The sequence below is a fragment of the Quercus lobata genome, chromosome 11, assembly GCF_001633185.2.
Source record: "Quercus lobata isolate SW786 chromosome 11, ValleyOak3.0 Primary Assembly, whole genome shotgun sequence".
Taxonomy (NCBI): domain Eukaryota; kingdom Viridiplantae; phylum Streptophyta; class Magnoliopsida; order Fagales; family Fagaceae; genus Quercus; species Quercus lobata.
The window spans coordinates 56,572,796-56,591,380 of NC_044914.1; the positions used below are offsets into that span (position 1 = coordinate 56,572,796).

The 18,585-nt window shown below is 32.6% G+C and overlaps 1 protein-coding gene and 1 long non-coding RNA gene across 2 annotated transcripts; one reads left to right on the forward strand and one right to left on the reverse strand.

Annotated features, from left to right (window-relative positions):
• Window positions 1-624: 624 nt before the first annotated feature.
• On the reverse strand, window positions 625-2,012 carry LOC115967500. The gene is made up of 4 exons (XR_004086464.1): window positions 1,540-2,012; window positions 1,293-1,417; window positions 1,028-1,073; window positions 625-790 (listed from the first exon to the last, which is right to left on the reverse strand). It is a non-coding gene; the product is annotated as an uncharacterized LOC115967500 (long non-coding RNA).
• A 5,865-nt stretch (window positions 2,013-7,877) lies between these two features.
• On the forward strand, window positions 7,878-11,059 carry LOC115967222. Its single transcript, XM_031086278.1, has 5 exons — window positions 7,878-8,255; window positions 8,898-9,125; window positions 9,232-9,738; window positions 10,453-10,507; window positions 10,848-11,059. Exons 1-5 carry the CDS (start codon window positions 7,989-7,991, stop codon window positions 11,057-11,059), a joined length of 1,269 nt encoding a protein of 422 aa, XP_030942138.1. The 5' UTR covers window positions 7,878-7,988.
• Window positions 11,060-18,585: the final 7,526 nt, after the last annotated feature.

Consider the following 18,585-nt stretch of genomic DNA (forward strand, 5'->3'; position numbering starts at 1 on the left):
ATATATTATAGGGTAGTATAAATCCTGTGTTACAATGAATCATAACATATGTATGCACACAAAGTAAAATTAGGTTTGGTTTAGGCCTATACTAGTGGGCTAATATATCTTTAACAATGGTATTTAACGTACGGGTTTATATATCTTTGGCTAGAGACGCATAGGGATAACGAGACCTGGGCACTCCTAAGGTTTCTATCCTCTGAATCCACACTCCCATGCATGCATGGCTACGTAGAGGGGATTTACAAAGATGGAATAAAGCAGCCTTTAGACATTTACGAATACACAAGATCCAGGAGGAACTGAAACAAATTCAGGAGAATATGATTTCTTATAGGAACAGTGAGACAGAGTCAATGAACTCACAGCCAGATTAGATGAGCTTCTCCATCAAGGGAAATTCAACTTTGTAAGTGATACTAAAGCATTAAAGTTAGATAATAATGCTTCATTATGCGGGGTATGGATCATAAGTAATTAGGCAATAGTTCAAAAGTGAAATAAAAACAAGATCTAAAGAAGAAAAATGCATTTTTCTATCACACAAAAAAAAAATGTGGTTGATTTACGTCTTTATGGTTACAAATATCATTGGAAATATTTGATAAATAGACTCAAAATTAACATGCTACTCAAAAACATTAATCGAAATGCAAATCTATTTTTTCCCTGACACGAGTAGTTCTACTTCTAAATTTTGATTGTAGCATTCCCAGAGCTCGAAAATAGCCATGTGAAAAGCATCAAATCTGCTGGGTGGTGAATTCCATTTAAAGCTTTTTTGTACCTGATTAAAAAAGAATGCAAATTTAATAAAATAATGCATTTACCATATACATATGCAACCTTTGGTGACAAAATTTTAGCCTAGCTAGCACAATCGAATTAATGAGGACAATGTCAGAATTAATGCATGGCACACACAATCATGCCAAGCCAAGAATTTTTTAAGGGGAACAAAAGAATGTAAATGAAGCAAAAATTTGCATGTAAGCCGGATCAGTGTTAGAATAATGCTTTTTACCTTAAGCAGGTTGGAATGCAATGTGAAGGAATCAGAGGCTTTTATCCTATGAACAAGATTGTGGAGCTCGTAAGTATCATTCCTTTCGATTCTTAGAGAAAACTTATCCCAGTCCAGTATCCTTTTGAAGGGCAAGCGACTGTAGGTTGACAAGAAATCTAAAGAAAGACGAACAAAAATCATAGAAAAGCCATTAAAAGAAAATAAGTTAGAAAATTGTATATATAAACAACAACAACAAAAATGGAAGAAAATGAAGGCATACCTGGTATGCATCCATCCAAGATTGATTTAGTTATACAAGCAGTGGTAATTTGGGATCGGCCAGAGCATACACAAAACATTGCATCCTTTTTGGTTATAAAAATGAGTTTGGCTTCATAAGATGCCCTGTAATATACAAATTACACACAAATCACTATGAAAGACTTGAATAGACAAATTAATCTTGATGATGATAAAGAAAAGTTTGCATGGATAATAGTAAGAGTTTGTATAATAGCTAGGAATACCTTTTAGGTATGTGAAGAGGCGGAAGTAAGATTTCATTGGATCCAATTTTGGATTTACAAACAACTCGTATTGCATCGTCGTTTCTGGAAGTAGTAACATAAAAGTGTTGATTGGCTTGTGTTTGATTCCAATACCGATACGGGTATTGCATTGAGTATTGAGATGTTCGCTGATGCTGATGCATGGGGCAAGATTTGTGCAAAGAAGACGTGTTGTTATGTGAAATAAAAAAGATGGGCATAACAAAGAAGAGGTGAGCATTGCGAGGGTCATCAGTAGTGAAGAAGCGACTTTGCTTGATATTCTTGAAGAAGAAGTCGCCTTCGCATTAGGTCCCATTCTTTGTTTCCTCCATACCCGCCCTGTAACTCATGTAATCCCAGGGATAGCACTTGTTGAGGACTTCATCTGCAGGGTACGCATACATCTTGAACTCCCTCTCCATGTCCTTGAACTTCAAAGCAAAACGTCCAGCATGGTGATAGTGATACACATCATCTTGCAGATGTGATCGCTAATTATGAAACAACAACAAAATCAAATTAAAGATAACAAGTACTGATCAGAGCTAGCGCACAAGATTCAAGAAAGAGAAATAAAGTAACATACTTAACGTACCACCCATGGAAATTGCAGTATAGTATCGGGGTTGCTGAATAAGTAGAAAGCAACTGTGTAGAAGCTCAGGAACAGAGAGAGACAGAAATAGAATATTCGCCTCCGTGTCTGATATTCCTCGTAGCCTATTCCTAGCTCTGCTAAGTAAACCCCAAAGCCTCCGTCTTCATCATCGAGGAAAAGGTCATCTTCTGGGTGTGGATTGGGTAAAGGGTCGTGCTCATGTGGAATACCATTGGGAAGCGGAAACCTGAGGTGTGCCATGGTTGTACCTGGGTTGGGTTGGGTTTGGTTGTACCTGAGGGGAGTATTGGTTTCTTGGTGAGTGAAAGAAAGTTGTTAAAATCAGTGGTGGAAGCGGGAGGGTGACTGGAGGTAAGGATTGGGCTAACACACTTAAGAGGCCTACAGTACTAAATGTGGGCAGAATTCTATTTCTAAACCATCCAAAGCAAAGGAACAGCCCAATCCAATAACCCCCCACCCCCTCAAAAAAATTACCTCTTATTTTTTTTTTTTATACATATAATAGAATTTAAACACATAACAAACACTTCATGGCGAAGACTCTAATTATTGCGCTAATTTGGGGTGTAGACAAGGATCGTACATCAGATTTCTCATTTAATAATAAAAGATTTTACCAGTTGTTGTTAAACAAGATTAATATCACTCACACTCTATATCTTAACTAAATAGTAAAAAATAATGTGAGATAATGAAGCATCACATTATCATACTCCAAGAATACCTAATAACTTTTCCCTTGATTTACCTTGGTCCTACTTTTGAACGGTCATGAATAGATTATCTTTTGCCCAATTTTTTGTTTTCCATTTTTTCCTCTACTAATCATAACTTTTTCTATACATTTTTTTTTTTCCACTTTAAAATTTAGCTATTTTATAAGAAGAGAAAATAAAAATACGTGAAAAGTTATTATTGATGGAACATAAAGCGAAAACATCATCATTCATTATCTTGTTAATTAATGTCTTTACTTTTAATGTTTGTTTTGCCTTGTTTTAATTGGGTTCAACTTACCCATTTCCCTCTCTCTTTATGTGTGTGTATGAGTTTGTTTCTATATTAAAAAAAAAAAAAAAAAAGAAGAAGAGGTAATTGTCTCATATTACTTAAGAGAATATGTTGTAGTTAGTATAATTTGTCTCATCCTCCTTAAAAGATACCGTGGCTTTTTAATGGAATGCTTTTATGTTAAAACATATTTCCCTCTCCCTTGTGTTTGTGTTTGTTTCTCAAAAAAAAAAAAAAAAAAAATTGTGTTCAACTTCTTTACATTATTATCTTCTCACCCCAAATATTAATTATCTATTCCTCTCTTTGTGTTCCACCTTTTAATCAAATTTCACTAATATATATATATGTGTGGGGCCCAATAATCCGTGGGCCAGGCCCATCTACTTGTTGGGGTCCAAAGGCCTAAGCCAAGGAGGGTGATGGTCCAAGCTCGGCAATACAAATACGACGTAACCTTGGGACACAACCGAGGACGACTCAGTCCTCGGCATAACCGAGATCTCACAAGAGGAAAGGGCAAAAATGGTATAAAAATAACTTTGGAAAAAATCTAAAATATCTATGACATTTAGAAAAGGGAACACTGGGAAATATAATGACCTAGGAAAGCTGTTCTTATTGTCATTCAATGCTCTGCACCTGACAGAGCCACACTCTTCAGCTTTTACAACCACCCCCAACCACTCTGGGTATGGGCTGATGGGACAAGTATCAGTCTTGGAATGCTGATCCTACACGTGGACGAAGGATAATGAACACAGGCTAGTATAAAAGGAAAAGTAAGCAATTCATAGAGGGGGCTGAAAAAAATGGCCAAAAATCAGAGCCTCCCAGCCCGCCTCCAAGAGAAAGACTCCTAAGGCGAAGACGACTTAACCATGTATGTATATTACGTGAACCCACCGTTTTGCGACCAAGACCTAGCCTTTCAAACCCACGCTCTACAAATGATATTGTTTGGGCCTTTTTACGTGCGAACCCAACACTGTTACGGTCCGCCACGAATCGTGTCCTTACAATATATATATGAAACGTAATTTAACAAAAATATTTTAATTACATAATTATAATATTATTTTTTATAAATGGAGAATATGTTATTAAAAATATTTTTGACTAATTTGAACATATCCAAGAATATTAAATAAATAAATAAAATTGTACACTCGAACACATATGTAACATTTTACATAAGTTTAAATTATTATATAAGTTTAAAATTATAGCATTTTTTTTTCTTTTCAAATATAAGTATAATGCTTGTGTTATTGAAACCTGAATTTTAAGATAATCTCTAATTTATAATGCCTATTTTGTTTGCATTTTTTTAGCCCAAATGGAGTAAAATTTCATATTTTTCGACCCAAAATTAAATTAAAAAATAAAATTTTGAGCTCAAAACTGAAAAATAATAATAATAATAATCAATTTGGGATTCAATTAGTCCAAAATAGACTAAAGTGGATCAAATGGACTAAAATAAACCGAATGGATTGAAGTGGACCAAAATAATTGTATTGAATTAGATAAAAGTTGACCGAATTGAATCCAAAATGCTATACTAATGTGGCTAAAAATGAGTGTAGTAACAATAAATATTAAATTTCAGCTTTATATATATACTTGAATGCATAATTAATAAATAAATAAATATTAGTATGAGCTCACGGCCAGATTAGATGAGCCTCTCCGTCTAGAGGAATTCAACTTCGTAATTGATACTAAAGAATTAGCGTTAGATAATAATGCTTCATTTTGTGTTATGGATCACAAGCAATAAGGCTATAGTTCAAAATTGAAATAAAAACAAGATCTAAAGAAGAAAAATTCATATTTCTATCGCACAAAAATATGTGGTTAATTGATTTACGTCTTTATGGTTAAAACTTAATATCATTGGAAATATTTGATCAATAGACTCGAAATTAATATGCTACTCAAAAACATTAATAGAAATGCAAATATGATTTTTTTTTTTTTTTTTTTTCTCGACACTAGAGTACGTAGTTCTACTTGAAGTTTTGATTGTAGCATTCCCAAATTAAGCTCGAACATAGCCATGTGAAAAGCATCTGGGTGGTGAATTCCATTTAAAGCTTTTTTGTACCTGATTCAAAAAGAAGGAAAATTTAATAAAATAATGCATTTACCATATATAAATATGCAACCTTTGGTGACATAATTTTAGCCTAGCTCAATCTATCAGTGGAATCAGTGTGTCCAGTGTATATGATCAAACAATTAGTGGTTGATTATTATAGAATCTTAACTTGATGACAAAGAGCATATATCAAAAAATTAAAGTAGATTCGGTTGTTATTGTTTTTTTTTTTAAATGTGAATCAGTCACTTTGCGGTTTACATGTTAATTTTTAAAACTTTTGTTTTTTTGGGGTTCACACGTCAATTTTTAAAATTTTTATTTTTTTTTTGGGTTTTTCCCGTGAAAGATCATCATTTCTTTGACAGGGTCATATACAGAAAGCTACTTAACAAAAAAAAGTTTATACAAAGAGAAGTTGGATTTGGGAATGCTTTTGATTTTACCCCACTTGCATTTTCTTGAAGCCTAGCTCCTTTATATTCTTTTTCTTCTTATTTAAAAGGCTTAGCTCCCAGGGAAAAATAAAAGTGAAAAATGAATGGCTTAGGAGTCTTTTTATTTATTCAAAGGTAAAATCATTTATGAAAATTGGATTGAAATATGAAAGCAACATATCTTTCTCGCCCACAACCACAACTGCGCGATACTCATGATTATCTTTATCAAAATTGACATTAATGCTGTGTTTGGTTGTAACTTGTATGGGACCATTTTCCACTTCACCTACTTTTTCAATTTCTTGCAAATCACAATCCCACTCAAGACTAGAGCTTTTACTTTTTACAATTGAGCATGATATATGGACTCTTAGAGTTTAGACTACATAAACTTCCATCCCAAAAATAAAAAAATAAAAAAATAAATTTATTTCAAAACTAATAGAAAAAAAAAAAAAAAAAAAATTTAGTTCTCATAGTTTATTTTGTAGCTCTTTAAATATAAACTATCCTAAAAAAGGCGCATTGATTCTCTCACAGTTTTTTTTTTTTTTATTACACCAGCTATTTCACATTTCAACCTTTTTTTTTTTGATCACCACATTTCAACTTTTAAGTATGGATATTAATTAAATGTGCACAATAGATGTTATATGTACAAAGTGTACATAACAAACGTAAAATACTAATATTTTCCGTAAAAAATTTAGGCTTAGTGTATTATAAATCTGGAATTAATTTAGGGTTAGTGTACTATAAATATTGAGGATTGTATCCTTTGACACAACATTTGATTGGAGATTGAAGATGATAAACTAAATATTTGGTCTAAAATAATACATATAGGGATGGAATTTGTTTCAAGACATTTTCACCTCTCATAGACTCATAGAAATATATTTTCCTTCTCACTTTGATATGTAGAACTATATTAATGATCACAACCTTTATTTTTTCCTATCCTATCTTATGATGTCAGCCAACCCTTTATGAACTAATTGTGGGTGCACCATCTTTTACTTCTAGTCATTTCTGCTACTCACTTATGGTAGTGTATGCTCTATTTTTGTGTTTTTGTAATATATTATTTCAATCCTAGTTCAGCTGTGGCATTGGCTCCTTTTCTATGCTGACTTGATTTTTGAGCTCCCTTTGGGTGGCATGCAAGACGTAATGGAATTTGTTTCCATTGAATATAGAGGCCTCTCTTGATCAAGAATTCACTGTTTCACTTATTAATTCCCCCATACTCCAACCATAGATGGATCCTCTCTTTCTAAATAAAAATTGTGTCAACATCTTAAATAGGCATGCCTTGTGCCACAACGCAGTAAAGGTAGCAACCAGTTGTGTGCAAAATTTATTTATTTGTTGTCAGGGATTCTTCTGTATTAATTACAGTTATCTTAGCATGAACCTTGACATTGCCAATTTCTTATTATTCACATTTTTTTAAAAGTTAAACTAATGTCTTTAGAGTTGTGATCAAGTATTATTAGAACAGAAATTCTTCTTTTTATATAATTAATACAATTCTATCTCTCTCTCTATGCGCGCGTGTGTGTTAAAATTGCACATAGATGGATCCTCTCTTTCAAAACTAAATAAACAATTAAACATTGTGTCAAGTGTCAACATCTTAAATAGGCATGCCTTGTGCTTTAGCATGAACCTTGATGTCGTCAATTTCTTATTATTCACATTTAAAAAAAAAAAAGTTAAAATAATGTCTTTAGAAGTGTGATCAAGTATGATTAGAACAGAATTTCTTCTTTTTATATAATTAATACATCTCTCTCTCTCTCTCTCTCTCTCTCTCTCTCTCTCTCTTTGTGCGTGCGTGTTACAACCCAAATCCATATAATATGTTTCAGAATGGCACCTTCTCTCTATGTGCATTGGTAATAATCTTTGACAGATTTATAAAAATTAAAATAATAAAAAATTTGACAGAATCCAACTAGCAGTTGGTGCTGCAGTACAAGAGCCAGTTTATTCCACATTGCTGTCCGGGTGGAAATAATTGATGCTTGAACCATAGAACTGCCTCTAATTCTTTCTTCGCTATGGGCTATTATTTCTGCTGTACCATCAAACTAGAGGCTGATGACAGTATCTGCATGAGAACTAATTAAGTCCACGAAATCAAATTTTACCTTTATTTCTTTATTTATATATTACCTATCTCAATATTCTACTTGAAATGTGAAATAATAAGCTCCACCTTACAGCTTCAAGGAGTGCCAGGATGGTAAGTGAACTATTTAGAACTCGGCTTCAAGATGGATATGTTTCATATCGGTGGGAGAGGAGGATGCAGGAGTTTCTATCAGTTCCCTTTTCCAGCTGCTTTCTTTCCATACTCCTCCTTCCTAAAGCTTCAGATGAATGCGCTTCTCACTACAATGACTTGGAAGACACGCTTGCTAGGGCAAATGCATGGATCAATTCATCTCAGGCCTCTGGAGTTCCAATAGTCTTCATGAACGTGCAGACTGAGTCACTGCTTACAAAGGTAAACCTCTCATCTCAACAAAGCAATAGGACTGAAACTTTTGGATTGGTTTTGGTCCTGTAATGAGATATATATAAGCATTCTGCAGTAATTAACCTTTGATGGTATTATTAATGGCATGCCTTTATACTTTGCATTGTGGAAAGTATGATGTGTGATGTATTACAGCTTCATGTTTATACACAGACAAAAATAGTGAAGGATAAATCACAGAATGTTTTTGAAAATTTCCTAGTAAGTTTCTCATCAGCAATCCGGGGTGATGTCAAGGCTAATTCTAAAATAGATTACTAAAAGGAGGGAACAAATATCATTGTTTCTCAATTGAAACTGACAATGACCATTTTTGAGGTCCAAAGGTAGCCACATCATGGTTAAGCACTATCTTCCTCCTCCGCCTTCCTTGCCAATTGCCATCCTTTATCCATGCATATGCTTGATAGATTCTGATGCTGCCATATCCAAAAACATTTTAAAGCTATAAATTTCTTATGATATTTTGGAATAGTTCTTGGTATTATACATACAATAGGATATCTCTTCAATAGGAGAGTATTATCTTTAATTCTTATTAGACAGACTATGTAATCTTGTTGATCCGCTAGTATCATATGACAGTTAACTATATTTATCATGTCACAGATCTCTGGAAAAACAGCTTCTTCCACAGTGAATGCAGGGTCCTTATCTGATTTGTCTAATCTTGCAAATGTAAGCCTATATGGTTTTGAGGATTACCACGGGGTAGACATTGGTGTTGTTAGAGCAGTTCGTCTCTGGTATGCTCCTCTTGGAGAAGAGTTTGCAATTGAAATCAAGCTAAGAGAAGACGACACAAAGCTTGGATTCGCTATTAGCCGTACAGAAGAGGTTTGCTAACTTACTCTCCAGGCCCTGAGGATATGCTGATGCTATAGTTAGTTGGATTTATAACTTCTCAAGGCAATTTGCTTATATTTTGTTTGTTAACTGACAGGGATTTATTTTCATCTCATCAGTTATTGATGATGATGAAAATGCACCTTCGACCCGGTCAGGGCTACAAAATTTGTATAAAGAAGCTACAAACTCATCTAGGCTGCTGGTGGTCTCAAGAATTGCCAATCAGAAGGTCCTACCATGGTTAGTTTCGTCAACGGGAGCAATTCGATGCTTTGACACTGTTTCACTCAGCCAGAAGCTCTCATTGCACCGGCATGCCAAGGTTCCAATTACCATTCATGTGTTGTTGTGGGATAGATCATTGGCTGTACCAAGTGGTGCCAACGGGTCTAGAGCTGCTACCCCTTCTGTTATGCAATTACCACCTGAAGTTCAATTGTCATGCCGTCCTGATGAGAATCAAATAGAGCTTCTGCCACCTGAAGTTCCTAGTGATAGTAGTAGAGTTGTTGGTGATCATGGACCAGAAATAACGCTTGAGCGAGACACGTCTGGGGAAGCCTCCTTTAGATTCCATGATTTCGCACTTGCAAGCAATTGGGTATGATTCTGGCTTTTCATTTAAGTTGCTTTCTTTTGTTAATGGTTGTAAATAGAGAAGTTTCAAAACTAGGCATGTAATGTGGTAGAAATTGCTTGACTTAGAAAATCCAGAATAGAAAGTATAGAACCAGAAACAACACGACAAAACTACAAAACCAGAATATGTAATTGTAAGTCATGGCCTTCTTATGTGGGTGCTTGTATGTGAGAATAACTATGTGAGTATAGTAAGTGGAAATTTTTATTTTCTTTTGCCTGTTCTCCTTTTCGTATGAGTTGAATAATTGGTTGATGAAATCAAGCTCTCTGCCTCACTCAACTCAAGCTCACTCTCTCTGAAATCATAAATATCCCTCACTCTCTCCGCCTCACGCTCACAGTCTCACCTCACGCACGCCTCTGAAATTTTTTTTTCCCCTTCTCATCCTCTCAGCGTCTGAAGCTGTGAAGTATTCTGTTTTTTCATTTTTCTTTTTTCCTTTACTCTCACAGTCTCGCCCTCACCCTCTCTGCTCTCTGCTTCTCGGTGTCGGGTAATATTCTTTTCTTTTGTTATGATTACTTGATTTTGTCATTTTGATTTTGATTTTTTTTTTTTTTTCTCTCGGCTTCATCAGATAATAATTAATGTTCTTTTCTTTTGATTTTGATTACTTGATTTTGATTTTGATCATTTTTTTTTTTTTTTTCATTTCTCTCGGCTTCATCTCAGAATCTCAGTTCATGTTCGCGGCTTCATCTCAAGTTGTCCTCCCGTGTCTTCACTGGTAAGTGGTAACTTCAATTATTAGTTTACAATAGCATTTGTTTATTTGTGATTTTGTGTATGTTGTGGATTTGATTTGCAGAACATTATTGTTTGTGAAATATAGTTTACAGAGTATTATACTATTGTTTGTGTATGTTGTGTTGATGAATTTATTTGTTGATAAAATGGTTGCTGCCAGTCTGAAACTACTGACTATTGTTTGTGTATGTTGTGTTGATAAATTTATTTGTTGATAAAATGGTTGCTGTCAGTCTAAAATTATTTATTTATGATTTATGAGAAGTGATTATTTGAATCATTATTTCATTTATTGTTCTTTGGTTTTGGAATTTGTATAGATATGGACAATGAAGTGATTGAGGATGATGATGACATCAATTTGAAATCATTTGGTGATGAACTTGATGCTCCTCCCGGATTTAGAGATAAAAATAATCCTATTGAAGTTGAAGATGAAGAAGATGAGGATGAAGATGATGATAGTGATGCTAGTGGTGGAACATCTAGTTCACATGATTATATTGATTTCAATTTTCTTCATAACAAATGAGGCTTGGGTCTAGTTGTTTGTTTGAAACTTTAAAACTTATTTACTATTTGGATGTAATGAACTTTTTTGTTATTTGCCATTTGGATGTAAATGTAATGATTAATGAACTTATTTATTTGGTTTTGTTGAAAGTTTATTATGTTAAGGATGATTGTTTTGTAATATTATTATGTTAAATTCTTTAAAAAGATGTTATATACTTGTATTTTTTTTAAAGGAAACATATTTATTACTACTGGTTTGTTAGTTTTAGTATATTAAAAAATTATTAATTATTAATATAATTTAAATAAATAATAATTAAATTATTTATGACGTCACTGGTTCGACCTCGGTCCGACCATAAAACCGGTAATTAGCTCCTTTTCCGGTTTTTTCACTGTACCGATTTTTAAAAGCATGGGTAGTTCATTATAGAATCTTCATTAGTTAATGTCCTTGATCACCCAACTGCTATTTAGGAAAATTGGTCTCCTTCCTCCCTCTTGTAAGTTTAATTGACATTCTAATGTATTTTTCTTGCTTCTTAAACTTGCTCCAATAGTCTGCAACCCTTGCACTATTTGAGAAGTTGAATAGACAAAGTGAACTAAATTTTGATACCTTGCCTTTTTAATCCAAAGGCTAAAAGCTTAGAGCATTCGTATCAATCTATCTAAAACTTTTCTTCTATTTTACCATAACAACTAACTTTTTCTATTTTACAAAACCACTTTGCAAAAACACCCACATCAAATTATCTATTATACACCCTCTTTTATTTAAATAATATTTTTCACTTTTTTTTTATAATTATTTCACACCTACCCCATGGCCCCAACCACCTTAACATACTCCAAACTCTTTATTTCTCTGATTTTTTATCCTTCTCCCCTTCTTCTTCTGCAATTTGGGTTTGATTATGGGCAGTGATTTTGGGTGGATTTCTCCACTACTATGAGTGGTCATTTCAGGTGAAAATTCGATGTTGCTTCTTCTTCTTCTTTTGCAATTTGGGTTTGATTATTTATATAGGCTTGATGATTTTTTTTTTTTTTTTTTAGGAGAGGGTTTAATGAATTTGGGATCTAGATTTATAATAAATTTGAAAATTTTGATGATTTGTATGGATTTGTTGATGGTTTCAAGAGAAGATAGAGGAGAAAGAGAGAGAATCGAATGAGAGAGGAGAGAGAAAAATAAAATCAAATCAAATCAAAAGTTACAGTAGCCATGTAAATATACACGATTACAGTAGCAATAATGGAAATGCACAATATTATAGAGGGATTGACGTGGGTAGATTTTGAGCAAAAATGTATAAAATAATGGACTTTTTCTATTATAGAAGGATTGGTGCGAGTGCTCTTATATAGGAAAATAATACACATACACATTATGCTCTCTCTCTCTCTCATATTAGGCCTTCTAATCTTATTTAAAAGGGACAAAGAGGTACACCTAAAACTATAAGAACAAATGAAGTTATAGACAACTTACATTATCTTGTTGTCTATACCTCAAATTTACTATAGAATAATCATCTATTTTTTCTCCTTACTTTCGCTTCACTCATCAAAAAAGAGAAATACAGAAATATGCTCATGGTGGAAGGACGCGCGCCCTTCGTCACATTTAATTTTTCCTCTATATTCCAAAATTTTGATAGCTGAACTCATTATTTTTTACAATTTCTTCTTCAATCTATTTACAATTATTAATATTACCACCGAACTTCTATAATTTTATTTATATTTTAGAGCATTAGAATCAGGTGTACTAAATGTTAAATTGTTAGCATTTAGCATACCAAACACAAAAAACCCACCTACATCAAATATGTCAAATCTCAAAAAATTTAGCATTGAGCTACAGTAATGTTCTAGATTTGAGACAGTACAAACATATGTTCTAAATATTTTACTAATTTATATCTCTCTCTCTCTCTCTCTCTCTCTCTCTCTCTCTCTCTCTCTCTCTCAACCCACCATCATAGCAACAACAATCACAAACACACCTTCAACAACACCTTCGCCAATCACCACCAAACATAGCAAACAAAATCACCAGTGAAACCCACCAAACACCACCAATCACAAATTAAGCACCGCCAAATCCAAACCCATCACCAGCTAAACCCACCTTCAGGCTCACACCATTAGCTTCACCTTCAACCACCTAACCCAGTTACCAACCAAACCCACCATTCACTAGCCACCATTAAAACCCATCCACCACCATTAATGAACCTAGAAGAGAAGGGATCTTAGCCGTTTACTGCCATAGCAAACTTATTGATTTAATTTTTTAAGTGAATTTAACAGTTTATTTTAATACACTGTAAAGTTTTTAATGTTCTCCACACGATAATCTCTATTTTATTTTTTAATGTGAGAATGAGTGTTTCCCTAGCAATTACTTCACTTAATAAGGACAATTTTATTTATTTAATTTAGGCAAAATATTATATTTAAATTTTTTTAAATTGAAAAGGAGAGGAAATATAAATAATATAATGATATATATGGGGGATGTGGCTAAATTTAAATGTTGAATAAAATTATATGAGAAAAAAGTAAAAATAAAATATATAACAGTAAACACTAACTTATCCAAATCATTCTATGTAATATAATAATAGTATATTCTTATATACTATCTTTAATTCTTTATAATGCAATATGATAACATTTAACAATCAAAGTGGTAAAAAAAATAAAAATAAAAAACTTAAAACACAAAACTAAATTTCATCAACCAAAATAGAATTCTAAAGAATACAACACTTTATCAAGCTAAAATAGAGATGCAAGAAAAATAAAATAAAATCCACCAAAAAATTGAGGGATAAAGAGTGGGAAATAACCCATTTTTTGTGAGAGAAAATTATGTAAAGAATAGAAGAGTGAATGACAAATTTATACTAAAAGAATGATAGTAAAAAGAAACAAAATAAAGAAAGATAAAAGGAAAGAGGAAGAGTGATATCAAAGTAGAATGTTTAGGGAGATGAAAAGATAAAGGGAATGAGAAAGGTTGGAGAAAGTGTAAATGTTAAAAAAAATGAGTACAATTTGATGAGCACAATTTTCTTTTATTTGAATTTAAGAAAAATATTACATTTTTTATTTTTTTTAAACAGAGAGAGAGAAAATATCAATAATTTAATGACAAGGAGGATGTGGTTGAATTTGAATATTGAATAAAATAAGATGAGAAGAAAAAAAAATAAGAAAATTAAAAAATAAAACAATAAACACTAAATTATCCAAATTATGCTATGTAATGGAATACCATTATATTTTTATCTACTATTTTTAATTTTTTATAACGTAATTGGATAAAATTTAACGATCAAAGAGAAAAAATAATAATAATAACTTAAAACACAAAACTAAATTGTATCAACCTAAATTAGAGTTCTAAAAAACACAAAAATTTATCAACCTAAAGCGGAGATGCGATAAAAATAAAAATCCACCAAAACATTGAGAGAGAGAGAGAGAGAGAGAGAGAGAACCTTTTTGTGAAATATAACTATGTAAAGAATGAAAGAGAAAATAACAAATTTATAGTAAGAGAGAGTGAATAAGAAGAGACAAATAAAGGAAGATGAAGAGAAAGATGAATAGTGATATTAAAGTAGAGGGTAGTGGGAAAATGAAAAGGGAAGGGAAGAAGAAAGATTGAAAAAAGTGTAAATATTTAAATAAATAAAAAAAGTGAATGTCAAAAATAATTATAGGAAAATTGGAAATAAAAAGGATATATATATATATATATATATATAGATGTTAAAACCGACAAAGATGAATACGTAAAGTTAATGATTTATTTATATTTTTTTGTAAAAAAAAGAATAAAAAAATAATAATAATTATGTGGCAAATGATGTAGCAATGAGGTGGCGCAACAAGAGCTCAACAGCAATAAATGCTACACTCCAGCTTTTAGTAATATATAGATCAACTAATGCCAAGGCCCCAAGGCAGCAGCTGGCATGCTCACACTTTTGCTCTTTAAGAGAAAGCATCAGAACATCCTCATGAAACACAACTGCTGTAGTATTCTTCTCATCATCATTCTTTTCATCTTTCTCTTCAGTTTGTTCTTTATTCCAATGCCAACAGTTTCTTTTTATGTGACCCTTTTTCCCACAATGGAAACATTCTCTCATCTCTTTAAACTGAGATCTATCTTTTGACTGGGAGGAAGGAAGGAGATGGTCAACTTTATAGTGCTACACTCTTACTCCCCTTATATAGCAATCCTTGGATCCATGCCATGGGTGCAGTACCTTCATCTTTGCATTAGTAGGTCAAATTTCCAACCGAACAAGGTCCCGATGGTTTTGAAACTCTATCTCGGCACTTTTTTAGAAGTGTTGGGATATCCTTCATTATCAGTTTCAAACCCTATACTGGCGCTTTCAAAAAATAAATAAATAAATAAAAATACTAATTTCAAACCTATAGTGGTGGTTGTAAAACACCATAATAGCTCTATCTATTGTGGCAGTTTCATAAAGCACCACAATAGGTTAAACTGTCATAATAGGTCAACCTGTTGTGGCAATTTCTAAAAGCGCTGTTGTAGGTCTTCTATGGTGGTGGTTTCTAAAAGATCAAGTTGTTTACGTGAAGAAGTTGTTACAAGATCTAGAATAGAAGGCCTCTTATTCCTATACAAGAAGAAATTATTGAGGGATTCCTTCACCTTTGATCACATGAGAGGTGAACCCCACTGGACGGACCTAATAATTTCTACAAAAGGGCCTAACTCTTGTAGTAGTAGACTATAGACTGGGTTTATAAATAAGGAACACTAGACACACATAACCGATGTGGGATAAACATCCTTATAATTTTATTTTATTTTTGAGATACAGTAATACTTATTAGAACACACGAAGGTATATATACTGGTGTTTTAATTATTGTGTTTTAGTTAATTGTGGTTTTTAACTATTTACGATCGGTAAGGAATAATTGCAAAGAAAAAAAAATTACAGTAGCTTTAACAAACCAAAGGATTGATTAATAGTTGTTTTGTTATTTATGGAATTTACTGTGATTCTAATTACAGAGGTGAATTGGTTAGTCTTTCAACATTGCATAATTTGGATAATGAATTTGTGGATGAACGCAGTGAATGTTGTTTGTGATTATTACTATTGTTTTAAATCTAAAGGTTTGGAAATTTGGTTAAAGGTTGTTGAAACTCGGTAATTGTGCCTAGTTGATAATGAGATTTGGCAATATTTAGAGACAAATTGGTTGAATGGAATATGTCCTTGAAATTAATTTGAATTGATGCGGTGAAACTGTAAAATTTTGGAGTCTACATAGAGGCCTTAAAACTGTGTTTGTTGCTAATGCAATGTATTGGTTGAGTACAATGTATCCGCAAAATACTAGTCATATCCTTCTTTAATTTTCAAACGATTGAAAGTGTTTAAATCCAGGGTGAGGTTTCTATTCAGTGTCCTATGACACTGGACTCGCTGTGATCATGACACGTGTCTAAAAATGAACACGTGTCATGATCGCAGCGGGCCCAGTGCACTGGAGGCACTAGATAGAGGCCACGCCCCTAAATCTAATGGTCTTGTATTAGATCTCAAGCCTATTTTTGAGAAAGACACAAATGTACTCCCATTTGTTGTCTATATACTACTTTTTACTCATGTATCAAGGCATCTAAAAGTGTGGCATCCAATAAGTGAGATAGGTGTAACAGTGTAAGAAAAATAAGAATGTAAAGAGTAAAATAGTAAAGATTTTGTAATATTATTACTCCTTTGTGTATTTTACATGAGTGTAGTGAGATTTATTGTAAAGTATTTGATACTTTAGTCTTGAGTGTTAAATTCAAATAAAACTTCCACAGCAACATTTTGACTTTGCAAAAGATAGTGATGGTAAATTGCTTGACTTGATTGGATTGAAAAGCATGCTTGTGGTGAGGCTAGCAGATTTAGGTATTGCACATAACACAACAGTTCTAAATAACTAAGATTTAAATTTGAAAAAAGCAACTTTAATCTCAACCATTGAATAAATAAAAATGAGGAAAAGTTAAAAAGTGAGAGTAGTTAACAACTTTTTTGAGGGGAATGGAGGTAATTGCATTGGGTGCAATACCAACCCGATCCTAATTCGAGGCTAACAAAGTTTGCCCTTTGAGTGGGTTTATTAAATTGACTGAAAAAAATAAATAAAAGTAATTTGCACCAACCTCTTTTCTTTTCCACGCACATATATATATAAACTAGTCGAAAACTCGTGCAACGCACGGGAACTTACCTATTTATAATAGACTAAAATAATTTTATAAAATTTTAAATTGATTATGAAACTATACTATTGCGTGAATTGCTCCTATCTTTTTGAGTTACAATTTGATGAATAAGCCAAATTTAGATATTGAAAAAAAAATAACTAAAAAGTTCTGATGTTAAAACGTTCGAAAAGGGAAAAAAAATCAGAAAATTTACTGGCACTACCTAGAAATTATTGAAACAAAACAAAATATATATAACTACCAAATAGAGAAATATAAGAGAAAGATAGGTTACCTTCAAGAGAATAATCCATAGTTATAACAGTTGAAATTTGCTAAACTGTTTCAAATATTGCAAAAAATTGAACCCAAAAATTTAGATGGTCAAACTTTCAAAAGACAATAAAATTAAAAATCAAAACATTCAGAACCTACAAATTATAAAAACAAAACAAACAAAAAAAAATAATCATTATTGCGAGACAATTTCAGTAAGAATGGAAAGCTTTTCTAAGTTTTTTTTTATCCAATTCTTCCTAATTGATGAAAAATTTGGTTCAAAAATTGTCGAACACTTTGAAGGTGAAAATAATATAGGCTTCCAACATAATCTTTAATTAATAAACAAAGAAGCATGACACCATAAGAGAAAACATAAGATAACATATAGTGCATATACCTTACTCCACAGCTGTGAGAAAATATCCACACAAAAGGAATTGAAAACTTGTACATATGTCTCCATAAGGTAAAGCTTAAGGTTATATAATCTAAAATAATATAGAATATAGATTAAGGAAAATTATGGGAGTTTCAAAGTCTTCGGTTTTATATATATATATATATATATATATATATATAGATGATGCATACTTCACCCAAATATTTCATAAAATAACACTAAAGCACAAGTCCAAAGTCATCGTTTTCATCATCGAGGAAAGGATCGTCTTTTGGGTGTGGATTGGGAAAAGGGTAGTGTTCATCTGGAAATCCATTGGGAAGTGGAAGCCCAAGGTTTCCTACGGTTGAACCTGGGTTGGGTTAGGTTTTCTTTGTGTGTTTCTTGGAGCAGAGAAACTATTCTTGGTGAGTGAAAGAAAGTTGTTAAAATTAGTTAGTGGGAGCGGGAGGGAGATACTTTGTTTTATACATACAAGCATGGACCACAAGAGAGAGAGAGAGAGAGAGAGAGAGAGAGAGAGAGAGAGAGAGAGATGATATGGAACAGACTTAAGAGGCCTACACTACATGGGGGCCGAATT